This window comes from Manis pentadactyla, chromosome 3 (assembly GCF_030020395.1).
Source record: "Manis pentadactyla isolate mManPen7 chromosome 3, mManPen7.hap1, whole genome shotgun sequence".
NCBI lineage: Eukaryota > Metazoa > Chordata > Mammalia > Pholidota > Manidae > Manis > Manis pentadactyla.
In genome coordinates, this window is record NC_080021.1 from 83,009,631 (window position 1) to 83,031,698 (window position 22,068).

The 22,068-nt window shown below is 38.4% G+C and overlaps 1 protein-coding gene across 6 annotated transcripts in view; it reads left to right on the forward strand.

Annotated features, from left to right (window-relative positions):
- Positions 1 to 22,068, forward strand: part of ATP6V1H (ATPase H+ transporting V1 subunit H) — a 180,372-nt gene that overhangs the window by 94,748 nt on the left and 63,556 nt on the right. For all 6 annotated transcript variants that reach the window (XM_036919132.2, XM_036919126.2, XM_036919127.2 and 3 more), the window contains exon 12: positions 16,491 to 16,592. In XM_036919132.2, the coding sequence (XP_036775027.1) occupies positions 16,491 to 16,592 (102 nt within the window). The remainder of the gene's footprint in view (positions 1 to 16,490; positions 16,593 to 22,068) is intronic.

Below are 22,068 nucleotides of genomic sequence, written 5' to 3' on the forward strand. Positions count from 1 at the left end.
TTAGTAAAATCCCCCCATCACCAAGTCCCCCCCACCAACCCCACTATAGTCACTGTCCATCAGCATAGTAAGATGCTGTAGAATCACTACTTGTCTTCTCTGTGTTGCACAGCCCTCCCCATGCCCACTGCGAACATTATACATGCTATTCATAATGCCCCCTTTCTTTCCACCCTGCCGCCCCCTTATCTCTGCCTTCCGACCCATCCTCCCCAGGCCCTTTCCCTTTGATAACTGTTAGTCCATTCTTGGGCTCTGTGTTTCTGGTGTAGTTTTGTTCCTTCAGTTTTTTTCTTTGTTCTTATACTCCACAGATGAGTGAAATCATTTGGTATTTGTCTTTTTCTGCCAGGCTTATTTCACTGAGCATAATACCATCTAACTCCATCCATGTTGTTGCAAATGGTAGGATTTGTTTTCTTCTTATGGCTGAATAATACTCCATTGTGTATATGTACTACATTTTCTTTATCCATTCATCTACTGACGGATACTTAGGTTGCTTCCATTTCTTGGCTATTGTAAATAGTGCTGCGAGAAACATAGGGGTGCATCTGTCTTTTTCAAACTGGGCTCCTGCATTCTTAGGGTAAATTCCTAGAAGTGGAATTCCTGGGTCAAATGCTATTTCTATTTTGAGCTTTTTGAGAAACCTCCATACTGCTTTCCACAGTGGTTGAATTAGTTTACATTCCCACCAGCAGTGTAGGAGGGTTCGTGTTTCTCTACAACCTTGCCAACATTTGTTGTTGTTTGTCTTTTGCATGGTGACGATCCTTACTGGTGTGAGGTGATATCTCATTGTGGTTTTAATTTGCATTTCTCTGATGACTAGCGATGTGAAGTATATTTGCATGTGCCTGTTGGCCATCTGAATTTCTTCTTTGGGGAAGTGTCTGTTTAGCTCCTGTGCCCATTTTTTAATTGGATTATTTGGGTTTTGTTTGTTGAGGTGCACAAAAAAAAAAGGTCTTTATATATTTTGGATGTCAGCCCTTTATTGGATCATTGTTCAATAACGATGCCTTTTTGTTCTATTGGTGGTGTCCTTTGCTGTGCTGAAGCTTTTCAGCTTGATATAGTCCCACTTATTCATTTTTGATTTTGTTTCCCTTGCCTGGGGAGATATATTCATGAAGAAGTCACTCATGTTTATGTCCAAGAGATTTTTGCCTATGTTTTTTTCTAAGAGTTTTATGGTTTCATGACTTACATTCAGGTCTTTGATCCATTTTGAATTTACTTTTGTGTATGGGGTTAGACAATGATCCAGTTTCATTCTCCTACATGTAGCTGTCCAGTTTTGCCAACACCAGCTGTTAAAGAGGCTGTCATTTCCCCCATTGTATGTCCATGGCTCCTTTATCATATATTAATTGACCATATGTGTTTGGGTTAATGTCTGGAGACTCTATTCTGTTCCACTGATCTGTGGCTCTGTTCTTGTGCCAGTACCAAATTGTCTTGATTACTGTCGCTTTGTAGTACAGCTTGAAGTTAGGAAGCGAGATGCCCCCTGCTTTATTTTTCTTTCTCAGGATTGCTTTGGCTATTTGGGGTCTTTCGTGGTTCCATATAAATTTTAAAACTATTTGTTCCAGTTTGTTGAAGAATATTGTTGGTATTTTGATAGGCATTGCATTGAATCTGTAGATTGCTTTAGGCAGGATGGCCATTTTGACAATATTAATTCTTCCTCGCCAAGAGCATGGGATGAATTTCCATTTATTATTGAGCTCTTTAATTTCTCTTAAGAGTGTCTTGTAGTTTTCAGGGTGTAGGTCTTTCACTTTCTTGGTTAGGTTTATTACTAGCTATTTTATTCTTTTCATTGCAATTGTGAATGGAATTGTTTTCCTGATTTCTCTTTCTGTTAATTCATTGTTAGTATATAGGAAAGCAACAGATTGCTGTGTATTAATTTTGTATCCTGCAACTTTGCTGAATTCCGATTATTAGATCTAGTAGTTTTGAAGTTGAGTCTTTAGGATTTTTTATGTACAATATCATGACATCTGCAAATAGTGATAGTTTGACTTCTTTACCAATCTGGATGCCTTGTATTTCTTTGTTTTGTCTGATTGCCGGGGCTAGGACCTCCAGTAATACATTGAATAACAGTAGGGAGAGTGGGCATCCCTGTCTTGTTCTTGATCTTAGAGGAAAAGCTTTCAGTTTCTCACTGTTAAGTATGATGTTGGCTGTGGGTTTGTCATATATGGCCTTTATTATGTTGAGGTACTTGCCCTGTATACCCATTTTATTGAGAGTTTTTATCATGAATGGATGTTGAATTTTGTCGAATGCTTTTTTTTGCATCTATGGCAATGATCTTGTGGTTTCTGTCCTTTTTGTTAATGTGGTGGATGATGTTGATGGATTTTCGAATGTTGTACCGTCCTTGCATCCCTGAGATGAATCCATTTGATCATGGTGTATGATCCTCCTAATGTATTTTTGAATTTGGTTTGCTAATATTTTGTTGAGTATTTTTGCATTTATGTTCATCAGGGATATTGGTCTGTAATTTTCTTTTTTCATGGTGTCTTTGCATGGTTTTGGTATAAGAGTGAGGCTGGCTTCATAGAATGAGTTTGGAAGTATTCTCTCCTCTTCTAATTTTTGGAAAACCTTAAGGAGAATGGCTTTATGTCTTCTCTATATGTCTGATAAAATTCAGTGTTGAATCCACCTGGCCCAGGGGTTTTGTTCTTGGGTAGTTTTTTGATTACCACTTCAATTTCTTTGCTGGTAATTGGTTTGTTTAGATTTTGTGTTTCTTCCTTGGTCAGTCTTGGAAGGTTTTATTTTTCTAGGGAGTTGTCCATTTCTTCTAGGTTTTCCAACTTGTTATCATACAGGTTTTCATAGGAGTCTCTAATAATTCTTTGTATTTTTGTGGGGTCCTTCGTAATGTTTCCTGTCTCATTTCTGATTCTGTTGATGTGTGTAGATTCTCTTTCTCTCTTAATAAGTCTGACCAGGGGCTTATTTATTTTGTTTATTTTCTCAAAGAACCAGCTCTTGGTTTCACTGATTTTTTTCTATAATTTTATTGTCCTCAATTTTATTTATTTCTTCTCTGATCTTTATTATGTCCCTCCTTCTGCTGACTTTGTGCTTCATTTGTTCTTCTTTTTCCAGTTTCAATAATTGTTACTAAACTATTCATTTGGGAATATTCTTCCTTCTTTAGATAGGCCTGGATTGCTATGTACTTTCTTCTTAAAACTGCCTTCTCTGTGTCCCACAGAGGTTGGGGTTTTATGCTGTTGGTGTCATTTGTCTCCATATATTGCTAGATCTCTATTTTAATTTGGTCATTGATCTATTGGTTATTTAGATGCATGTTGCTAAACCTCCATGTGTTTGTGAGCCTTTTTGTTTTCTTTGTAGAATTTATTCCTAGTTTTATGCCTGTGCAGTCTGAGAAGTTGATTGGTAGAATTTCAATCTTTTTGAATTTACTGAGGCTTTTTTTGTGCCCTAGTATGTGATCTATTCTGGAGAATGTTCCATGTGCACTTCAGAAGAATGTGTATCCTGCTGCGTTTGGGTGTAAGGTTTTGTAGATTTCTGTTAAGTCCATCTGTTGTAGTGTGTTGTTCAGTGCCTGTGTGTCCTTACTTATTTTCTGTCCGGTGTATCTGTCCTTTGGAGTGAGTGGTGTGTTGAAGTCTCCTAGAACAAATGCATTGCATTCTATTTCCTCCTTTAATTCTGTTAGTATTTGTTTCACATATGTTGGTGCTCCTGTATTGGGTGCATATATATTTATAATGGTTATATCCTCTTGTTGGACTGACCCCTTTATCATTATATAATGTCCTTCTTTATCTCTTGTTACTTTCTTTGTTTTGAAGTTTATTTTGTCTGGTACAAGTACTGCAACACCTGCTTTTTTCTCCCTCTTGTTTGCATTAAATATCTTTTTCCATTCCTTGAGTTTTAGTCTGTTTATGTCTTAGGGTTTGAGATGAGTCACTTGTAAGCAGCATATAGATGGGTCTTGCTTTTTTATCCATTCTGTTACTGTGTGTCTTTTGATTGATTCATTCAGTCCGTTTACATTTAGGGTAATTATTGAGAGATGTGTACTTATTGCCATTGAATGCTTTAAATTTGTTGTTACCTAAGATTCAAGTTTAGCTTCTTTACTATCTAACTGTCTGACTTAACTCACTTATTAAGCTATTGTAAGCACAGTCTGATGATTCTTCCCCTCCCTTCTTATTTCTCCTCCTCCAATCTTTATATTTAGGTGTTTTATTCTGTGTGCTTTTGTGTTTCCTTTGACTCCTTTTGTGAGTAGTTGATTTTATTTTATTACATTTTTGGTTAGTATTTGGTTGGTCTGCTTTCTTTGCTGTGATTTTATTTTCTGTGGTGACATCTGTTTTGCCTTAAGAGTGCCTCCATCTAGAGAAGTCCCTCCAAAATACCCTGTAGAGGTGGTTTGTGGTAGGCAAATTCCCTCAACTTTTGCTTGTCTTGGAATTGTTTAATCCCCCCCTTCATATTTAAATGATAATTGTGCTGGATACAGTATTCTTGGCTCAAGGCCTTTCTGTTTCATTTCATTAAATATATCATGCCATTGTTCTCTGGCTTGTAAGATTTCTTTTGAGAAGTCTGATGATAGCCTTATGGGTTTTCCTTTGTAGGTATCCTTTTTTCTCTCTCTGGCTGCCTTTAATACTCTGTCCTTGTCTTTAATCTCTGCCATTTTAATTATTATATGTCTTGGTGTTGTCCTCGTTGCATCCCTTGTGTTTGGAGATCTGTGGGCCTCCATGGTCTGAGAGACTATTTCCTCCCCCAGTTTGGGGAAGTTTTCAGCAGTTATTTCTTCAAAGACTCTTTCTATCCCTTTTTCTCTCAACTTTTTCTGGTATTCCTATAATGCCAATATTGTTCCATTTGGATTGGTAACACAGTTCTCTTAATATTCTTTTATTCCTGGAGATTCTTTTATCTCTCTCTGCGTGAGGTTCTCTGCATTCCTGTTCTCTGATTTCTATTCCATTAATGGCCTCTTGCACCTCATTCAGTCTGCTCTTAAGTCCTGCCAGAGATTGTTTTATTTCTGTATTCTCCTTCTATACTTGCTCCTTTAACTCTTGCATATTTCTCTGCAGATCCATCAGCATGGTTATGACCTTTATTTTGAATTCTTTTTTGTGGAGATTGGGTATATCTAACTCCCTATTTCCTCTCTCAGGGGTTGTCTGGGTAATTTTGGCTGGACCAAATTATTCTGCCTCTTCATGGTGATAGATGTAGCTGTAGGCAGTTAGCGCATGTGTCAGCTGAGAGAACAAAGTGCTTTCCTGCTTGCTGATCACGTTACCCTTTTCCCTGCCTGTGTCAGTTACCCGCACTCCTGGAGCAGCCTCCAGGTTAATCCCCTAAGCTGAAGTGGGCGTGGTCTCCATAAGAGTAGTGCAGAGCCCTGCGGGAAGTGGCAGGTGTGCTGAGTTTGCACTCCTGAGAAAGTGGCACCCCCGGGAAGCTGTGTGCTGGTGGCAGCCTTTGAGTCTGGCTATTGTGGCTGTGTGCCATGCTGAGATTTAGGGCGGCTTCTGGGGGCATGGCTACTCCTTGTCCACTCCTCCACCACTGCTGCTGGCTCCCACGTTCCGCTCCTGGGCCCTTCTGGCACCGCCGCCTCTGGCACGTGTGGGCTGTTCCCAGGCCGCTCGGTCACCACCGCTGCCACGGACTTGTGCATGCTGCTTCCGGGCCCCTCTGGCACCGATGCCAGCATACGTGGGCTGCTCCGCCGCCTCCGCTGCGGTCTCACGTGGGCTGCTCTCCCACTACTAGGCCGGTGTGTCAGGGTCCTCGCCAGTTGGGTGAACGACTGGCAGGCTTCCTATCGCCGTGAGGGGCTTCAGAGCTGCACTGCCACCCAGGGGGTTAAGTCACTTAGGGTTCCGCGGGATTCTCAGGTGCTGTGCTGAGTGTGCTGGAACGACTTTTTCCAGCTGTGAGTTCCCTGTCCCTTTAAGATGTGCAAAAAGCACTTGCTTTTGTCTCAGGGGCGCTGATTGCGGGGACCTGCTCGCTGGTTTTCCTTTCCATTTCTCTAATATCCAGCACACTGTGCACCGTGTGTCTGCGCTCCAAGTGCAGATTACTAGAGCTTGTTGTTTAGCAGTCCTGGGCTTTCACTTCCTCCCCACTCCAACTCCTTTCTTCCAGCCAGGGAGCTGGGGTAAGGGGACGCTCGGGTCCTACCGGGCAGCAGCTTGTATCTTACCCACTTCATGTGATGCTGAGTTCTCACAGATGTAGATGTAGCCTGGCTGTAATACTGTATCCACTGGTGTCTCTTTTAAGGATAGTTGTATTTGTTGTATTTTCAAAAATATATATGTTTTTTGGGAGGAGATTTCCACTGAACTACTCATGCCGCCATCTTGGCTTCTCCCCTCTATACCCATTTTGTTGAGAGTTTTTATCATGAATGGATATTGGATTTTGGTGAATGCTTTTTCTGCATGTATGGAGATGATCATGTGGTTTTTGTCCTTCCTTTTGTTGATGTGGTGGATGATGTTGATGGATTTTCGAATGTTGTACTATCCTTGCATCCCTGGAAGAAATCCTACTTGATCATGATGGATTATCTTTTTAAAGTATTTTTGAATTCGGTTTGCTAATATTTTGTTGAGTATTTTTGCGTCTCTGTTCATCAGGGATATTGGTCTGTAATTTTCTTTTTTGTGATGTGTTTGCCTGGTTTTGATATTAGAGTGATGCTAGCCTCATAGAATGAGTTTGGAAGTATTCCCTCTTCTTCTACTCTGGAAAACTTTAAGGAGGATGGGTATTAGGTCTTCACTATATGTTTGATAAAATTCAGTGGTGCAGCCATCTGGTCCAGGGTTTTGTTCTTAGGTAGTTTTTTGATTACCAGTTCAATTTCATTGCTGGTAATTGGTCTGTTCAAATTTTCTGTTTCTTCTTGGGTCAGCCTTGTAAGTTTGTACTTTTCTAGAAAGTTGTCCATTTTTTCTAGGTTATCCAGTTTGTTAGTATATAATTTTTCATAGTATTCTCTGATAATTATTTTATTTCTGTGGTGTCCATAGTGATTTTTCCTTTCTCATTTCTGATTCTGTTTATGTGTGTAGACTCTCTTTTTTTCTTAATAAGTCTGGCTAGTGGTTTATCTATTTTGTTTATTTTCTCAGAGAACCAGCTCTTGCTTTCATTGATTCTTTCTATTATTTTATTTTTCTCAATTTTATTTATTTCTGCTCTAATCCTTATGTCCCTCCTTCTACTGCCTTTGGGCCTCATTTGTTCTTCTTTTTCTAGTTTTATTAATTGTGAGTTTAGACTGCTCATATGGGATTGTTCTTCTTCCCTGAGGTAGGACTGTATTGCAATGTACTTTCCTCTTAGCACCACCTTTGCTGCATCCACAGAGTTTATGGTGTTGAATTATTGTTGTCATTTGTCTCCATGTATTGCTTGATCTGTTTTTATTTGACCATTGGTCCATTGGTTATTTAGGAGCATGTTGTGAAGCCTCCATATTTTTGTGGGATTTTTCATTTTCTTTGCATAATTTATTTCTAGTTTCATACCTTTGTGGTCTGAGAAACTGTTTCGTACAATTTCAATCTTTTTGAATTTACCAAGGCTCTTTTTGTGTCTTAGTATATGATCTTTTTTTGAAAATGTTCCATGTGCAGTCGAGAAGAATGTGTATTCTGCTGCTTTTGGGTGTAGAGTTCTGTTGATGTCTGTTAGGTCCATCTTTTCTAATGTGTTGTTAAGTGCCTCCATCTCTTTTCTTATTGTCTGTCTGGTTGATCTGTCCTTCAGAGTGAGTGGAGTGTTCAGGTCTTCTAGAATGAATGCATTGCATTCTATTTCCCCTTTCAATTCTATTAGTATTTGTTTCACATATGTAGGTGCTCCTGTTTTGGGGGCACAGATATTTATAATGGTTATCTTCTTGTTGGATTTACCCTTTTATCATTATGTAATGTCTTTCTTTGTCTCTTGTGACTTTCTTTGTTTTGAAGTCAGTTTTGTTTGATACAAGTACCACAGCTGCTGCTTTTTTCTCACTGTTAGTTGCATGAAGTATCTTTTTCCTCCATTCACTTTTATTCTGTGTATGTCTTTGGGTTTAACGCGAGTCTCTTGTAGACAGCATATCAATGGGTCTTGCCTTTTTATCCATTCCTTGACTCTATGCCTTTTGATTGGTGCATCCAGTCCATTTATATTTAGCATGATTATCAATAGGTATGTACTTATTACCATAGCAGGGTTTATATTCATGGTTACCAGTGTTTCAAGGTTAACTTCCTTACTATCTAAGAGTCTAACTTAACTCACTTAGTATGGTATTACAAACACAATCTAAAGGTTCTTTTTATTTTCTCCTCTTTCTTCCTACTCCATCTTTTATATATTAGGTATCATACTCTGTACTCTGTGTCTATCCCTTGATTGACTTTTGGGATAGATTATTTAATATTGCATTTGCTTAGTAATTAGCTCTTCTACTTTCTTTACTGTGGTTTTATTACCTCTGGTGACAGCTATTAAAACTTAGGAACACTTCTGTCTATGACAGTCCCTCCAAAATACACTGTAGAGATGGTTTCTGGGAGGTAAATTCCCTCAGCTTTTGCTTATCTGAAAATTGTTTAGCACCTCCTTCAAATTTAAATGATAAACTTTCCAGATAAGTATTCTTGGTCTGAGGCCTTTCTGCTTCATTGCATTAAATACATCATGCCACTCCCTTTTGGCCTGTAAGGTTTCTGCTGAGAATTCTGATGATAGTCTGATGGGCTTTCTTTTGTATGTGTTCTTATTTCTCTGGCTGCTTTTAATAGTCTGTCCTTATCCTTGATCTTTGCCATTTTAATTACTATCTGTCTTGGTGTTGTCTTCCTTGGGTCCCTTTTGTTGGGATATCTATGCACCTCCATGGCATGAGAGACTATCTCCTTCTGCAGATTGGGGAGATTTTCAGCAATTACCTACTCAAAGATACTTTCTATCCCTTTTTCTCTCTCTTCTTCTTTTGGTACCCCTATAATACGTATATTGTTCCATTTGGATTGTTCACACAGTTCTCTCAATATTCTTTCATTCTTAGAGATCCTTTTTTCTCTCTGTGCCTCAGCTTCTTTGTATTCCTCTTCTCCAATTTCTGTTTCATTTATTGTTTCCTCTACCTTAGATCTAATCTGCTTTTGAAACCTTCTATTGGATGTTTCATTTCTGATACTGTGTTCCATAATGATTGGATCTCCTACCGGAATTCATTCCTGAGTTCTTGAATATTTTTCTGTACCTCCATGAGCATGTTAATGATTTTTATTTTGAAATCTCTTTCAGGAAGATTCATGAGGTCAATTTCATTAGAATCTTTCTCTGCTGTTGTATTCATAATTTTCTTTGAACCAGGTTCCTTTGATGCTTCATATTCATGTCTGGTGCTCTCTAGTGCCCAGACACTACTCTCTGGAGCTACACAGCCCCTACAGCAATGCTGGGGGTCACAGGGGAGTGGTGTTGGTGCCTAGGGGGAGGAGAGAGCTGTTTCCTGCTTACTGGATGCTATGCATGTCTCCAGTGCCTGAATCAGTGGGCTGAGCATACAGGTATAAGCCTCTATGCTTTGTGTTTGTAGTTCCTGTACATGGGGCTTACCTCTGGCTGGCCTAATGTCAGGGTAGGGTTTGCCATTTTGCAAGCCAGGTGGGGCTGGCCAGGAGAAAGGCACTGTAGGCTGCATATCACAGAGGGGGGCCTTGGAGTTGTGTAGCTAGCCAGGAGGCTGGAGTGCCTGACGATCGTGAAAGTTCCCAACCTGCTGGGCAGAGTGTACCAGGACAATTTGGCTACCTGTCCTCTCTCCTGAGCTGTAAGTTCTCTGCAGTCCTTGCCCCTTTAGCAGCCCTCTCACTATTAGGAAGTCTCTCAGACTGCCTGCCTTTCTTCTGTCCCAGGGCAGCCATATATGGATCCCTGCTTTCCCCAAGTGGCTGGAATCTTAGTATCTCCAGGTATTCTGCCTGTCTTAGCTTTCCAACACCCCTAATCATAAGAACACTGAGAAAGCAACATGAAATGTAGGTTTCTGCTCCCAGAGCAGATCTCCATAGCTAGGTGTTCAGCAGTCGCAGGCCTCCACTCTCTCCCCACTCTGTTTCTCTTCCTCCTGCCTATGAGCTGGGGTTGGGGAAGGGCTTGGGTCCCACCCAGCCATGGCTTTGGTATCTTACCCTGTTCTGTGAGGTTTATTCTTTTCTCCAGGTGTATGCAATCTGGCTTAGCCCTCTTTCCTGTTGCTTTTTCAGGAGTAGTTGTATTAATTATATTTTCATATTATATGGTGTTTTAGGAGGAAGCCTCTGTCTCACCTCTCATGCGCCATCTTTAATCCCTTTCCACTTTGAATTTTTAACAAGAAAACAAGCTTGGATGTTTTTTAAATCAGTCTTCAGAAAACTTGAATATATAGAGGGGAGCTTTTTATAAATTATTACAAGCATTATGTTATTTTTATTACAGTATACTTAAAGTGCCTTTTGAAGTGTATGTTCTATTTTCTGGCATTAGGTTTTACCTTTTATGAAAAGTCTCTTTCAAATTATTCCTTTTACCTTTTTATGACCCTTTGTGATTTTCTTAATCAGAATCAACGGCATATAGCACTGTAGTTCTATTTTATGCTTATGTGATGGGAAACTTGAAGTCATTTTTTATCTTGAATTTTCATTCCTATAAGTTGTATACATGAGGATGATTGACAGGAGGGGCATACTAGCAGTACTCTTCAAATTACCTGAAAAATAGGTACACATGAAATCTTTGTTTTATTCTGCTATTTAAAAAGACAATGAATATTAGCCTTCTTTTTATCTGTGGACATAAATCTGTGGAGTATTTATGTCAGGTTCTGTCCTGTTTCCAGGTAATTCTAAACCTCACAAGTATATGATATAAGGCCATTTTTTCCACAATCATTTTTGAGTATATATAGTATGCAGAAATACTTTCTAATATTGTGTAATTTTAAAATAGTGTAATTTTCAATAAGAAAATTTTCTCAAATAAAATAAATCATGTAGGTGTACTTAAGAGAAAAGCAAAAGCCGAGGAAACAAAGAAGTTTTTAAAACTGAGGAAAAACACTGAAAGAGAACAAGAACAAATGTGTAAACAATAATAATGTAAATTCTTACCTTTGGATTTGAGTAGATGCTCTCCAAGATTACATTTCTAGCAAATGTTGGAATCAGAATTCACATTTAGTCTAACTCCAAAGCTGTGATCTGTTGCTGTCTCAATCCCATTAGAGTATCTGACAGACTCTTAGCTGGTGGTTAATGTGGTGATAGAGATTTAGCTTGTAATTGATGAGTCCATTGTTGACTTTCAGTTGTATTCTGAGATGACTTGGAGGGAGTTCTCTCTTTGCTTACCACAGAATCTCTTTTTTTGAATGTCTCCTTTTGAACATTTTTTACTAATGATTTGAATATAAAAATGAAAAATTTACTTGGTAGATTTGCAGATAATAATTCAAATATACTTTCATTGTTGCTGAAGATACCCAGAGGACTAAATGGACCTAAAGGATAATTATTAAAATCATTTCTGTATTTTCTAGATTTGACTACAAAGTCTCTGTGACTCCTCCTAAGTCCAGCAGTTTTAAGAGTCTAAGACTGTGCTTTTCTAAGTTAATGAAAATCTTGCTAAAATGCTGATTCTAACTTAGTAGGTCCAGGATTGGGTCTGTGACTCAGCATTTCTAATAAATGTCCAGGTGATACTAATGCTGCTGGTTTGCAGACCATATATTGAGTGTCAAGGGTCTCAGCCAAAGGGACACTGGCTCAAGTCTCTGAATATGGTTTAAGGCAGGCATTGGCAAACTTCTGTAACGGCCTAGAAAGTAAACATTTAGGCTTTGTGAGCTGTTCTTTCTCTGTCACAACTCAACTCTGTCCTTGTAGTGCCAAAGCAGCCATGGACAAAATAGTGAGTGTAGCTGTGTTGCAATAAAACTTTATTTCTTTATTTACAAAAATAGGTGGCTGCTGGGTTTAGACTTTGGCTGTGATATGCTGACTTCTGGCTTAACATCTTCAAAATTAATATTTTGTTATGCTCTAAAAGAATCTTTATTAATATTTTCTATTATTTCATAAAATAATATCTTAAAACTTCAAAATAAAAAAATAATGTTATAGGTTGAGTTTGTTCTCAGTTTTGTCCTCCCTGGGCCTCAGCCACAACAAAAAATTGAAAGTAAGAAACACAGTAGCAAAGTGGTGCTAAAGTTTTATTCAAATACACTCCAAGGGAAGAGCCAGCCAAAGTCAAGGTAGACAAAGGCACTGAACTTTCAGGGGGGAGGCTTATATATTACATCTGGCTGTGAGGGGCCTCTTTGACAGACAAAGTGGGATTATTTGATTGATAGGTCCTTCTATGTAGTTCTCCCTCTCAGTGAGCATGTCCTTTCCCCACGGTGAGGTGTGGTTGGGCACTTATTTCCTTTCTATTGTGCCCGCATTGGGATCTGGTTGGGGAGGAAGTTATCTTCTTGCAAAAAAAGCCTTTGTTGTCTTCACATGGGACCCCCTACCTGGACAGAGTTTGGGCGGCTTTTTGTTTGAATCTTTTCTGGGGGCTTTCTCTTTGAACCTTATTTTCCCCTTTTTCAGCTGCTCATGTCTACCTTTCTATCTAACAGTAACGTCAAAGTAATTTAATATCTTGAAGTTATTAATGTTTCAGTTGAATTAAACTTAATTTTAGAATAATTGCAAGTTGGCCTTTTAAAAAGAACATAGTTTAAAATTTAAAAAAATGCATAGGAGATTGAATTGTATGTCTTGTTTTTTTCTTTGGGGTTTCTGTGTGCTTGAGTTGAATGAACTAACCTTAGGATGTGGGCTAGTCAGTGGATAATTCAGATCTCAGTTTCAAACATAATCCTGAGTCTCATTTCCTCATTTATGGGTTGTTATGAGGACTGTATTAACATAGTTTGGAACATGCATGTGTATAATAAATGCTACTCCTTTCTCCTCTATTACTTGGAAATGCAGATTTTCTAATGAGTCTGGAAGATAGAAGGCATGTAATTACTTCATAATGAAATGATTCCTTGATTAACAGTGATCAAGTGCTTGCTTCCTGTTTATTATTTTATAGAGTTTAGATATTTGACAGGCTGTTTGTTATGTGTGTTTATTGTATGTACCTCAATATAAACAATTAAAACTAATGAACAATGATGACAACAACAAAAACAGCTATTTGACTGGCTGAGAGGGTAATAGAAGAGGGTAGGCAGAGAAATCTTGAGCCCTGCAGGGGACATTAGCAGATGAATGTGCTTCAGAAACTGAAATTAAGCAGGCCTCATAGATTCACACAGATTTTGAAGGAAGTTCAGTTTTATTACTTCTAAGTTTATTTGGTTTAATGCATATGAGCAAAGATAATTGTGATCAAGTTGCTTTCTAGTAAAGATTTTAAGATGTAAATTTACATTTTGTAAATGAATAGTTTGTGTGCAAATAGATAATTAAATGGTCTCAAACCTTTTTTCTCTTATTTTAAATTTAAATTTAAACATAATTTTAAATGAGCAGTTCTTAAGAGATAGTAATCTTATGGATCTTGGTTTAAAAAAAAGCAGGTAAAATTTTTAAATGTCTGTGTCAGTTGCTGAATCTCTGTATTTTAAGTTCTATCAAACAGCCTGGGCCAAGTCATTCAAGCACTATTGAAGGCATACGGAACTAAACGGCAAGGGTTTCTTCACTGTTCCTCTATCTCAGACTCCTTCCCAGTGGTAACCAGGCCCATGGGTGGTACACTCACTCTCCAGTGTTCTTTTGTGCAAAGACACACCTGTACCCGCATCTACCCACATCTTTTATGTTGAATTATTCATACTTCGCTATACTAAGTGCATTAGTCTGTAACTTGCCTTTTCTCACTTATAGCTTGGGGTCTTTTAAAATAACGTAGTGGGTTTTTTTGGGTCTTTGGTCACTTTATTTCACTCAGCCTTGGTTTACCTCTCTGTAAAATAGGTAGAACTAATAATCCTAGTTGTAGGGATTGGATAAAGTGGTGAATGTGAAACTGCTTTGTAAGTGAGGTTGTCATTATTATAGAGGGAAAAGCAGGCGCTACCATCATGGAAGAAGAAGAAATGGAGGGAAAAGTTTGACCCTTTTACATGGCCTCCACTCTCTGGCCTTCCTCTTAGTCTGAGCTGGCGTACACACATCATAGTGGAAGTGTGAAAATATTTCTGTAGGATAGATTCCTAGAAATAAAATTGCTGGATCAAAGAGTCTGTGTAATGTAAATTCTGTTAGGAGCTGTCAAAATTGTTTTTCCCATTTGACATCACAATTTTACTCTTAAACTACTTATTCACTTTTTTCAACAAGTGTTTACTGAGCATCAGTTTTAGGGTCAGTACTATTCTAGGTGTTGCAGATGCAATGGCAGGTAAAATATTGTATTGTTATTAAGCTTACATTGTATTTGGGAGAGAAAGCCTAACAAATAATCAAGTAACTATATAATATAATGGCTGGTGGTGATTGGTACGGTGAAGAAAAATGAATCAGCAAGAGGGGATAGAGAGTAATGATGGAGGGTACTGTCTTAGAGTGGTTGGTGCCTCTTAAGCAAGAGGTGACATTTGATCTGAGCACTGAATGAAAGACAGTCTCTCATTATTCTGCTAGGTCCAGTTAGCTTCTTCTTCTTTTTTTTAAAATTATTTTTCCCCAGCTTTATTGAAGTATAATTGACAAATAAAACTATATTTTATGAAGTACACATGATTTGATATATGTCTTCATTATGAAATAATTACAACTATTAGTATACACATACACGGTTACCTTTTTTTTGGGGGGGTGAGAATGCTTAAAATCCATTCTCTTAGCAATTATAAGTATATGATACATTATTATTAACTGTATCACCATGCTGTACATTAGATCCTCAGAGCTTACTCATTTTGTAACTGAAAGTTTGTACCTTTAGTCCCCATTCCCTCCACCCCAGACCTTGGCAATTACCAATCTGTTCCCTGTTTCTATGAATTCAGCTTTTTAAGATTTCACATATAAGTGATACCATGCAGTATTTGCCTTTCTCTGGCTTATTTCACTTAGCATGTGCCCTCCAGGTTTATCCAAGTTGTCATAAATGGCCAGATTTTTTTTTTTTTAGAGAGACAAGGGAATTTATTATACTATTTTTTTTTTTTGTAGATAATTATTTTTTATTGAAGGGTAGTTGACACACAGTATTACATTAGTTTCAGGTGTACAACACAGTGATTCAACATTTATATACATGATAAATCTAGCTACCAGCTATCACCATACATAGTTAGCTTATTCTTTAAATTTTTTCTCTATCTGTATCTGAGTAGCTATTCCTGGCATATTAAAAAACAATTTTTATATGTTTTCACCTAGCCATTAAAAATTACTCATTTTGATTGGTTATCACAGTTATATGCTGCTTCTGGAATAAATTGAGGTTTTCTATTTCCTTCTGTGCCCTTGGGCAGTTTAAATAACAGGAACTATCTATTCCTTGAATGATCTCCACTTGCACTCAGGGTGAAGTGCACTCCTTTCTCAGCTGACTGGATTCTGAACAGTGTGATCCCCCCTCCCTTCACTCTAAGAACACTCGAAGCCCCTGGGTAAGATGACCCTTTCCTAGAGGGCCTTGAGGAGGCAGAAATCCAGGGTCATGCCTCCAGGATCCCAGTAGAGGGGAGCCTTCTCTGCTGTTTATGGCTGCCTCCTGTTCTCAGAAGTACCCTCAGGCTCCAGCAGTAGTTTTACTTGGCTTGTGTAGTTGGTCTAGACAAATAGTAGGAGGGCAAGGGATTCAGAGTTGTAAATTTGGGCTGTCAACTTCTCAGAAATCAGTTCTGTATAGTTTTAATTATATTTGCAAAGTATATGTTCAAGTCTTTTGTGAGGGTTGAGACAAGATTGGGGGAATGTAGGTGCTCAGGGCTCAGACTCCCTCTTGACCCCAGCTTAACATAATTTGTTCCTAATATAATAAAAGCTTTACAAATGATTTATGTTCAAAATGTCATTAGCAAGGACTCACTGGTAACTGGATATGAAAATAACATTTAGTCACATTCAAATAATTCTTTCTTGAGAGAGCAGGAGAGAAGGAGTTCCTGATACTTTGGGAATTGTGGGTTGTATATACATTGTGAATATGAAAATAATCTGTTAATGTATGTATAAAGGTTTGAAAACTGCTAACGTGTAATATGTTATGTGTAATAGTGAAATCTAAAGAAAATACAATTCTGTTTATAAATGTCTCTTTTGGGGAAGATACATGGATTTTACCTATACTCTGTTGTGCTCTATAGACAAATTAGTAATCAGACTCTCTTTGAATTAAATATATTTCAGAATTTTGACAAAACTTCTGGAGGTGTCAGATGATCCACAAGTCTTAGCTGTTGCTGCTCACGATGTTGGAGAATATGTGCGACATTATCCCCGAGGGAAACGGTAAGAGAAAGCCATTAATTTCACCTGGGTTTCCTATGACATTCAACATAGAATCCTAACTAATGTACTTGCCTAAAATGGAGTTGTTTAGTAGAGGAACTGATAGAGTAAGTGAAGTCAAGATTACCATAATACTGGACATTATGATAAACATAATAAAAAAATATAATACTACTGTGAAGCGGTCAAAGAGATCACATTAGAAATTTCAAATTCAGGATTTGCTTTGGTTTACATGATTTAATTCAATAGCCATTTTGTGAGCACTGGTTATTTTTCAACTACTCTGTAGTTACAGAGATGATTAGACATTGTTATTGAACTCAGTAGGTTCAAAGTATGAAAGTAAATACTATAATGCTTGTAAAGAAAAGTTCCAGTAGATGTATAATAATGGAATTAAGTATTTCAAAGTGTTAAAGAGAGAGGAATTCTGTGTGGGAAGAGATAGGTAAGGCTTTACAGAGCAGGTGATGCTGGCCACAAGATTTATAATCACTTAGGTACATTAACAGTGAAAAGATAGACAGGCTTTTTTGTTTTTTAGGGGCTGTGGAATAGACCACAGTGCCAATATTATTATATCAAGGGAGAAAACATTAAATGGTACAAAAGGGCTGTTTCATGTTATTTGGAAAAGCAGGAATGCATAGTGCCTTGGTTTAAATTGTTGCCATTCCACTTCTAACTGGTTTCCTAATGCATAAAATTGGGATGATAATCATATGCCTTTCTCATGAGGTTGATGTGAGGATTAAATGAGTTAATCTAAGTACAGTGATTAGAATAGTACTGGTAGGTCCATAATAAGTACTCAGTAACTATTAACTACTTTTGTTAATATTAGTGTTTTATGTTCGTCAAAGCTATCTATAAGGAAGACAGCAGTATTTATCTTATTTATCATAAAACAGTGTCATCGAGTCCCAGAACTTCTTAGAATAGGAAGAAAAATTGGCAAAGTCACAGTTGTAACTGCAGTTTAATAATGCACAATTACTTCATGCCTGCTTTGTCCTTACTGTGTTTAAATATTTAAACATAAAATATCATGTCTATGACTAGATGGAGATGCATCCCTTTAAGCATAGAAATTAACCTTTTTCCTCAAGTGTCTATGGAATATATTATATTTGATCTTCATTTTTTTATGTCTAATTTCTAGTAGCTAAGGCTGTGTCAGTGGACTTTGATAACCTTGACTCCAAAATTATGACAGTTTTATCTGTGGTAGCTGTGGTTATTTGTCAGTGCTGTGAAATATCACATGGGTCACATACAGTATTGTCAGGAGTGACACTATTAAATGGAGAAATAGGCTTGGAGTAGTAGGTAAGATGCAGCCCACCTTTGTGCTCAGGTACGAGGAGAGCATCATGAGCATCTCTGAACTCCGTGTGATGGGTAAATGTGCAGTGTGCACCTGGGAGCCTCTAAGTAAGGAGGGATGGGTCTGCCCCATACTTGGAACACTTCTTGAGGGTAAATGAGGGAAGACTGTTAGTCAAGCAGCATTTGGGAAACTACTCAGGACAGGGGTACATATTTCAGGGAGAGTAGAAAATTTTTTAGTGTAGCTGTTGAATCACTCAGTATGTTGAACTGTAGGGTGTTTTCATTATGACCCAGCAAACCCTTGTTACTGGACTTGCATAGAAATTCTAGGCACACTTGAGAAGGCAGGTGGCACAGATGCAGACAGATACATTAAGTCCATGTTGTAAAAGCGTACATTATAAGGAGTGTAACATTTCAAAAAAAGAAAATGTTATGATAAAACCTTTTTGGGGGAAATAATAAAAGAATAACAAAAATTAGATTCACATCTCACTCCATATATAAAAGAAAGCATTATAAAAAAGCATTCTATGTTGTTTTTTCCAGTGTTATTTAAAATAGCAAAAAAACTGAAAATAACTTAAACATGCACAGTTAATGACATAAACACCATGGTATATTCATATATTATGACAACGAGAATTTTTTATGATGACATGGGAAAGTGCTTTTTATAATGTGCAAATGGCTGAGCATCGTACAATCTCAGTTATTAGATATGAACATACACATATTACACCAAACAAATCAAAAATATTAATAATGGCTCTCTCTCATCTGTAGGATTACAGATTATATATATTTTTTCTTTGTGGATTCTGTATTTCCTGATTGGAAGTTGGAAAGGGAAACTAATGTCTTGTGGGTGGGGCTCTTTGATCCTATCCAATGATCTGTGTTGTTGCTTCTGTATCTGAATGTATGTGAAGAATTAGTGTGTGTATGTGAAGAATTAGTGTATGTATGCTTGCACCCCCATGCTGTAAGTGTGGGACGAGTTGTCCCACTTGGGAAGAGGTACATACAGAAAAATGCTATAGGAACACACCAATTCCTCCCACTGCCCTTCGGAATGGTGAGGATTTGACAAAAGTGCCTCTGCCCTGTGATGACCCAAACTTCCAGTGTATGAATGGTGTATTGTTGGCAGATAAGTTGGAAGCCTCACTGCCAGTGGCCCTCATGAGGATAGGCTTGTGCCAGCAGAAGTAAGTGACACTCCCAAGAGCACCCATGGGGCTGCCTGCCAGGTAGTTTCTTAGGACCAGGTAGGCTGACAGAGCTCAGTCCCTGCTATATTTTCATCTCCCACTACCAAAAAGGTGTGCACTCTTTAAGTTTTGAAAACACAATTGGGCTGCACATTGGCTTTCTCTTTTTTATATTGGCTCACCTGCAAATGAGCAGGCTTTGAGAAGGGCTCAGATCAATCAGCTGTATTGGGAGTTGTTTGTACTGTGGTAAGCTCTACCTTTGTAGCTCCACAACCCACATGACCGCTTTGAGGTACCGTCTCTGTGACTAATGATTTTGTTGGCTGGAACCTCTGACAGATTGAGTTAGCCTCCACCCAGAGTTATCCATTGGGGTTTTGGACTCATCAGTCCCTGGTATAGCTACTACATACACCCCTTTTGAAAAATAGCTTTTTGCCTGCTTGCAGTTGAACTGACCCAAGTGTAGGCCTTTGCATTGTGACCTAACATTTTCATCTTGGGATGGGTCAATTCAGACTACAACTAACAAGGTGGGAAGGATCCAACAGGCCTTGCTTGTCAAATGGAAATGGGATATTTAAGAATGAGTCCAGTTGGTCTTGCAACATCATGGCTTTACATGAAAAAGTGACAGCTGTCACTTGGAGGAACTCCTCCGTTCCACCACCTAAAGTAAACCCCCAGCTCAGTGAAGCCCTGCGTTAACAGAAGTTACCCTGAATTCCTGAGCTTGGGCTATGGATGGTTCAGCAAAACTGAAACCTGGAGGTGTCCACTGGATTGCCGCCATGACTGTTCAGCCTCAGCACCAGCTATGCAGAACCAGACATAAACACGGTCACTCCACCCAGCGGGCAGCCTCAAGGCCATTCCTGTAGCTCTGTCATCGTCTCCTTGATAAGCTATTACATTTTTACCAAGTCCTGACTTTTGGGCTACTGTTGGTGTTTTGGTCTCTTGGTCTACCACCTGGAAATGGTAGACTAGCATAATAGAGACACCTCTCTTTAAGCCAAGAACTATGGAAACTAATTGCAGTGATGGTCAAACGCATACTGCCAAGATGGCCAGCTTTGCTGTCTGGAGGATCTATCCAGTGTTGAAAGTTGGGTATTGAAGTCTCCCACTATTATTGTATTACTGTCAACTTCTCCCTTCATGTCTGTTTATATTTGCTCTGTGTATTTAGGTGCTCCTTTGTTGGGTGTGTTGATATGTACAATTGTTATATCATCGTGCTGCACTGAGTGCTTAATCTTTATATAATGCCATTCTTTGTCTCTTGTTACAGTCCTTGTTTTAAAGTCTACTTTGTTGAAATTAATACTGCTACTCCAGCTTTTTTTTTCATTTCATTTTTCATGGAATATCTTTTTCCATCCCTTCAGTTTCAGTCTATGTCTTTGGGTCTGAAGTGAGTAGACAGCATATAGATGGGTCTTGCTTTTTTGTCCATGCAGTCACCCTATGTCGTTTGATTAGAGCATTTGTCCATTTACATTTAAAGTGATTATTGATAGGTATGTAATGATTGCCATTTTGTTAAGCATTTTCTGGTTGTTTTTGTCATTCTTCTCTGGTCCTTACTCTCTTCCCTTGTGTGTAATGATTTTCTTTAGTGTTATGCTTGGATTCTTTTCTCTTTGTTTTATTTTATTTTATTTCTTATAATTTTTAATTTTGTTATCATTAATCTACAATTACATGAAGAACATTATGTTTACTAGGCTCTCCCCTTCACCAAATCCCCCCCACAAACCCCGATGGACAGTCACTGTCCATCAGCATAGTAAGATGTTGTAGAATCACTACTTGTCTTCTCTGTGTTGCACAGCCCTCCCCTTTCCCCCACCCACCACATTGTACATACTAATCATAATACCCCCTTTCTTCCTCCCCGCCCTTATCCCTCCCTACCCTCCCATCCTCCCCAGTCCCTTTCCCTTTGGTAACTGTTATTCCATTTTTTGGGTTCTGTGATTCTGCTGCTGTTTTGTTCCTTCAGTTTCTCTTTGTTCTTATACTCCACATATTAGTGAAATCATTTGGTATTTGTCTTTCTCCGCTTGGCTTATTTCACTGAGCATAATACCCTCTAGCTCCATCCATGTTGTTGCAAATGGTAGGATTTCTTTTCTCTTATGGCTACATAATATTCCAATGTGTACATGTACCACATCTTCTTTATCCATTCATCTACTGATGGACACTTAGGTTGCTTCCATTTCTTGGCTATTGCAAATAGTGCTGCGAGAAACATAGGGGTGCATCTGTCTTTTTCAAACTGGAGTGTTGCATTCTTAGGGTAAATTCCTAGAAGTGGAATTCCTGGGTCAAATCGTAAGTCTATTTTGAGCATTTTGAGGAACCTCCATACTGCTTTCCACGATGGTTGAACTAATTTACATTCCCACCAGCAGTGTAGGAGGGTTCCCCTTTCGCCACAACCTCACCAACATTTGTTATTGTTTGTCTTTTGGATGGTGGCCATCCTTACTGGTGTGAGGTGATATCTCATTGTGGTTTTAATTTGCATTTCTCTGATAACTAGTGATGTTGAGCATCTTTTCATGTGTCTGTTGGCCATCTGAATTTCTTCTGTGGAGAACTGTCTGTTCAGCTCCTCTGCCCATTTTTTAATTGCATTATTTGCTTTTTGCTTGTTGAGGTGCGTGAGCTCTTTATATATTTTGGATGTCAAGCTTTTATCGGATCTGTCATTCACGAATATATTCTCCCATACTGTAGGGTACCTTTTTGTTCTATTGATGGTGTCCTTTGCTGTACAGAAGCTTTTCAGCTTGATGTAGTCCCACTTGTTCATTTTTGCTTTTGTTTTCCTTGCCTGGGGAGATATGTTCGTGAAGAAGTCGCTAATGTTTATGTCTAAGAGATTTTTGCCTATGTTTTTTTCTAAGAGT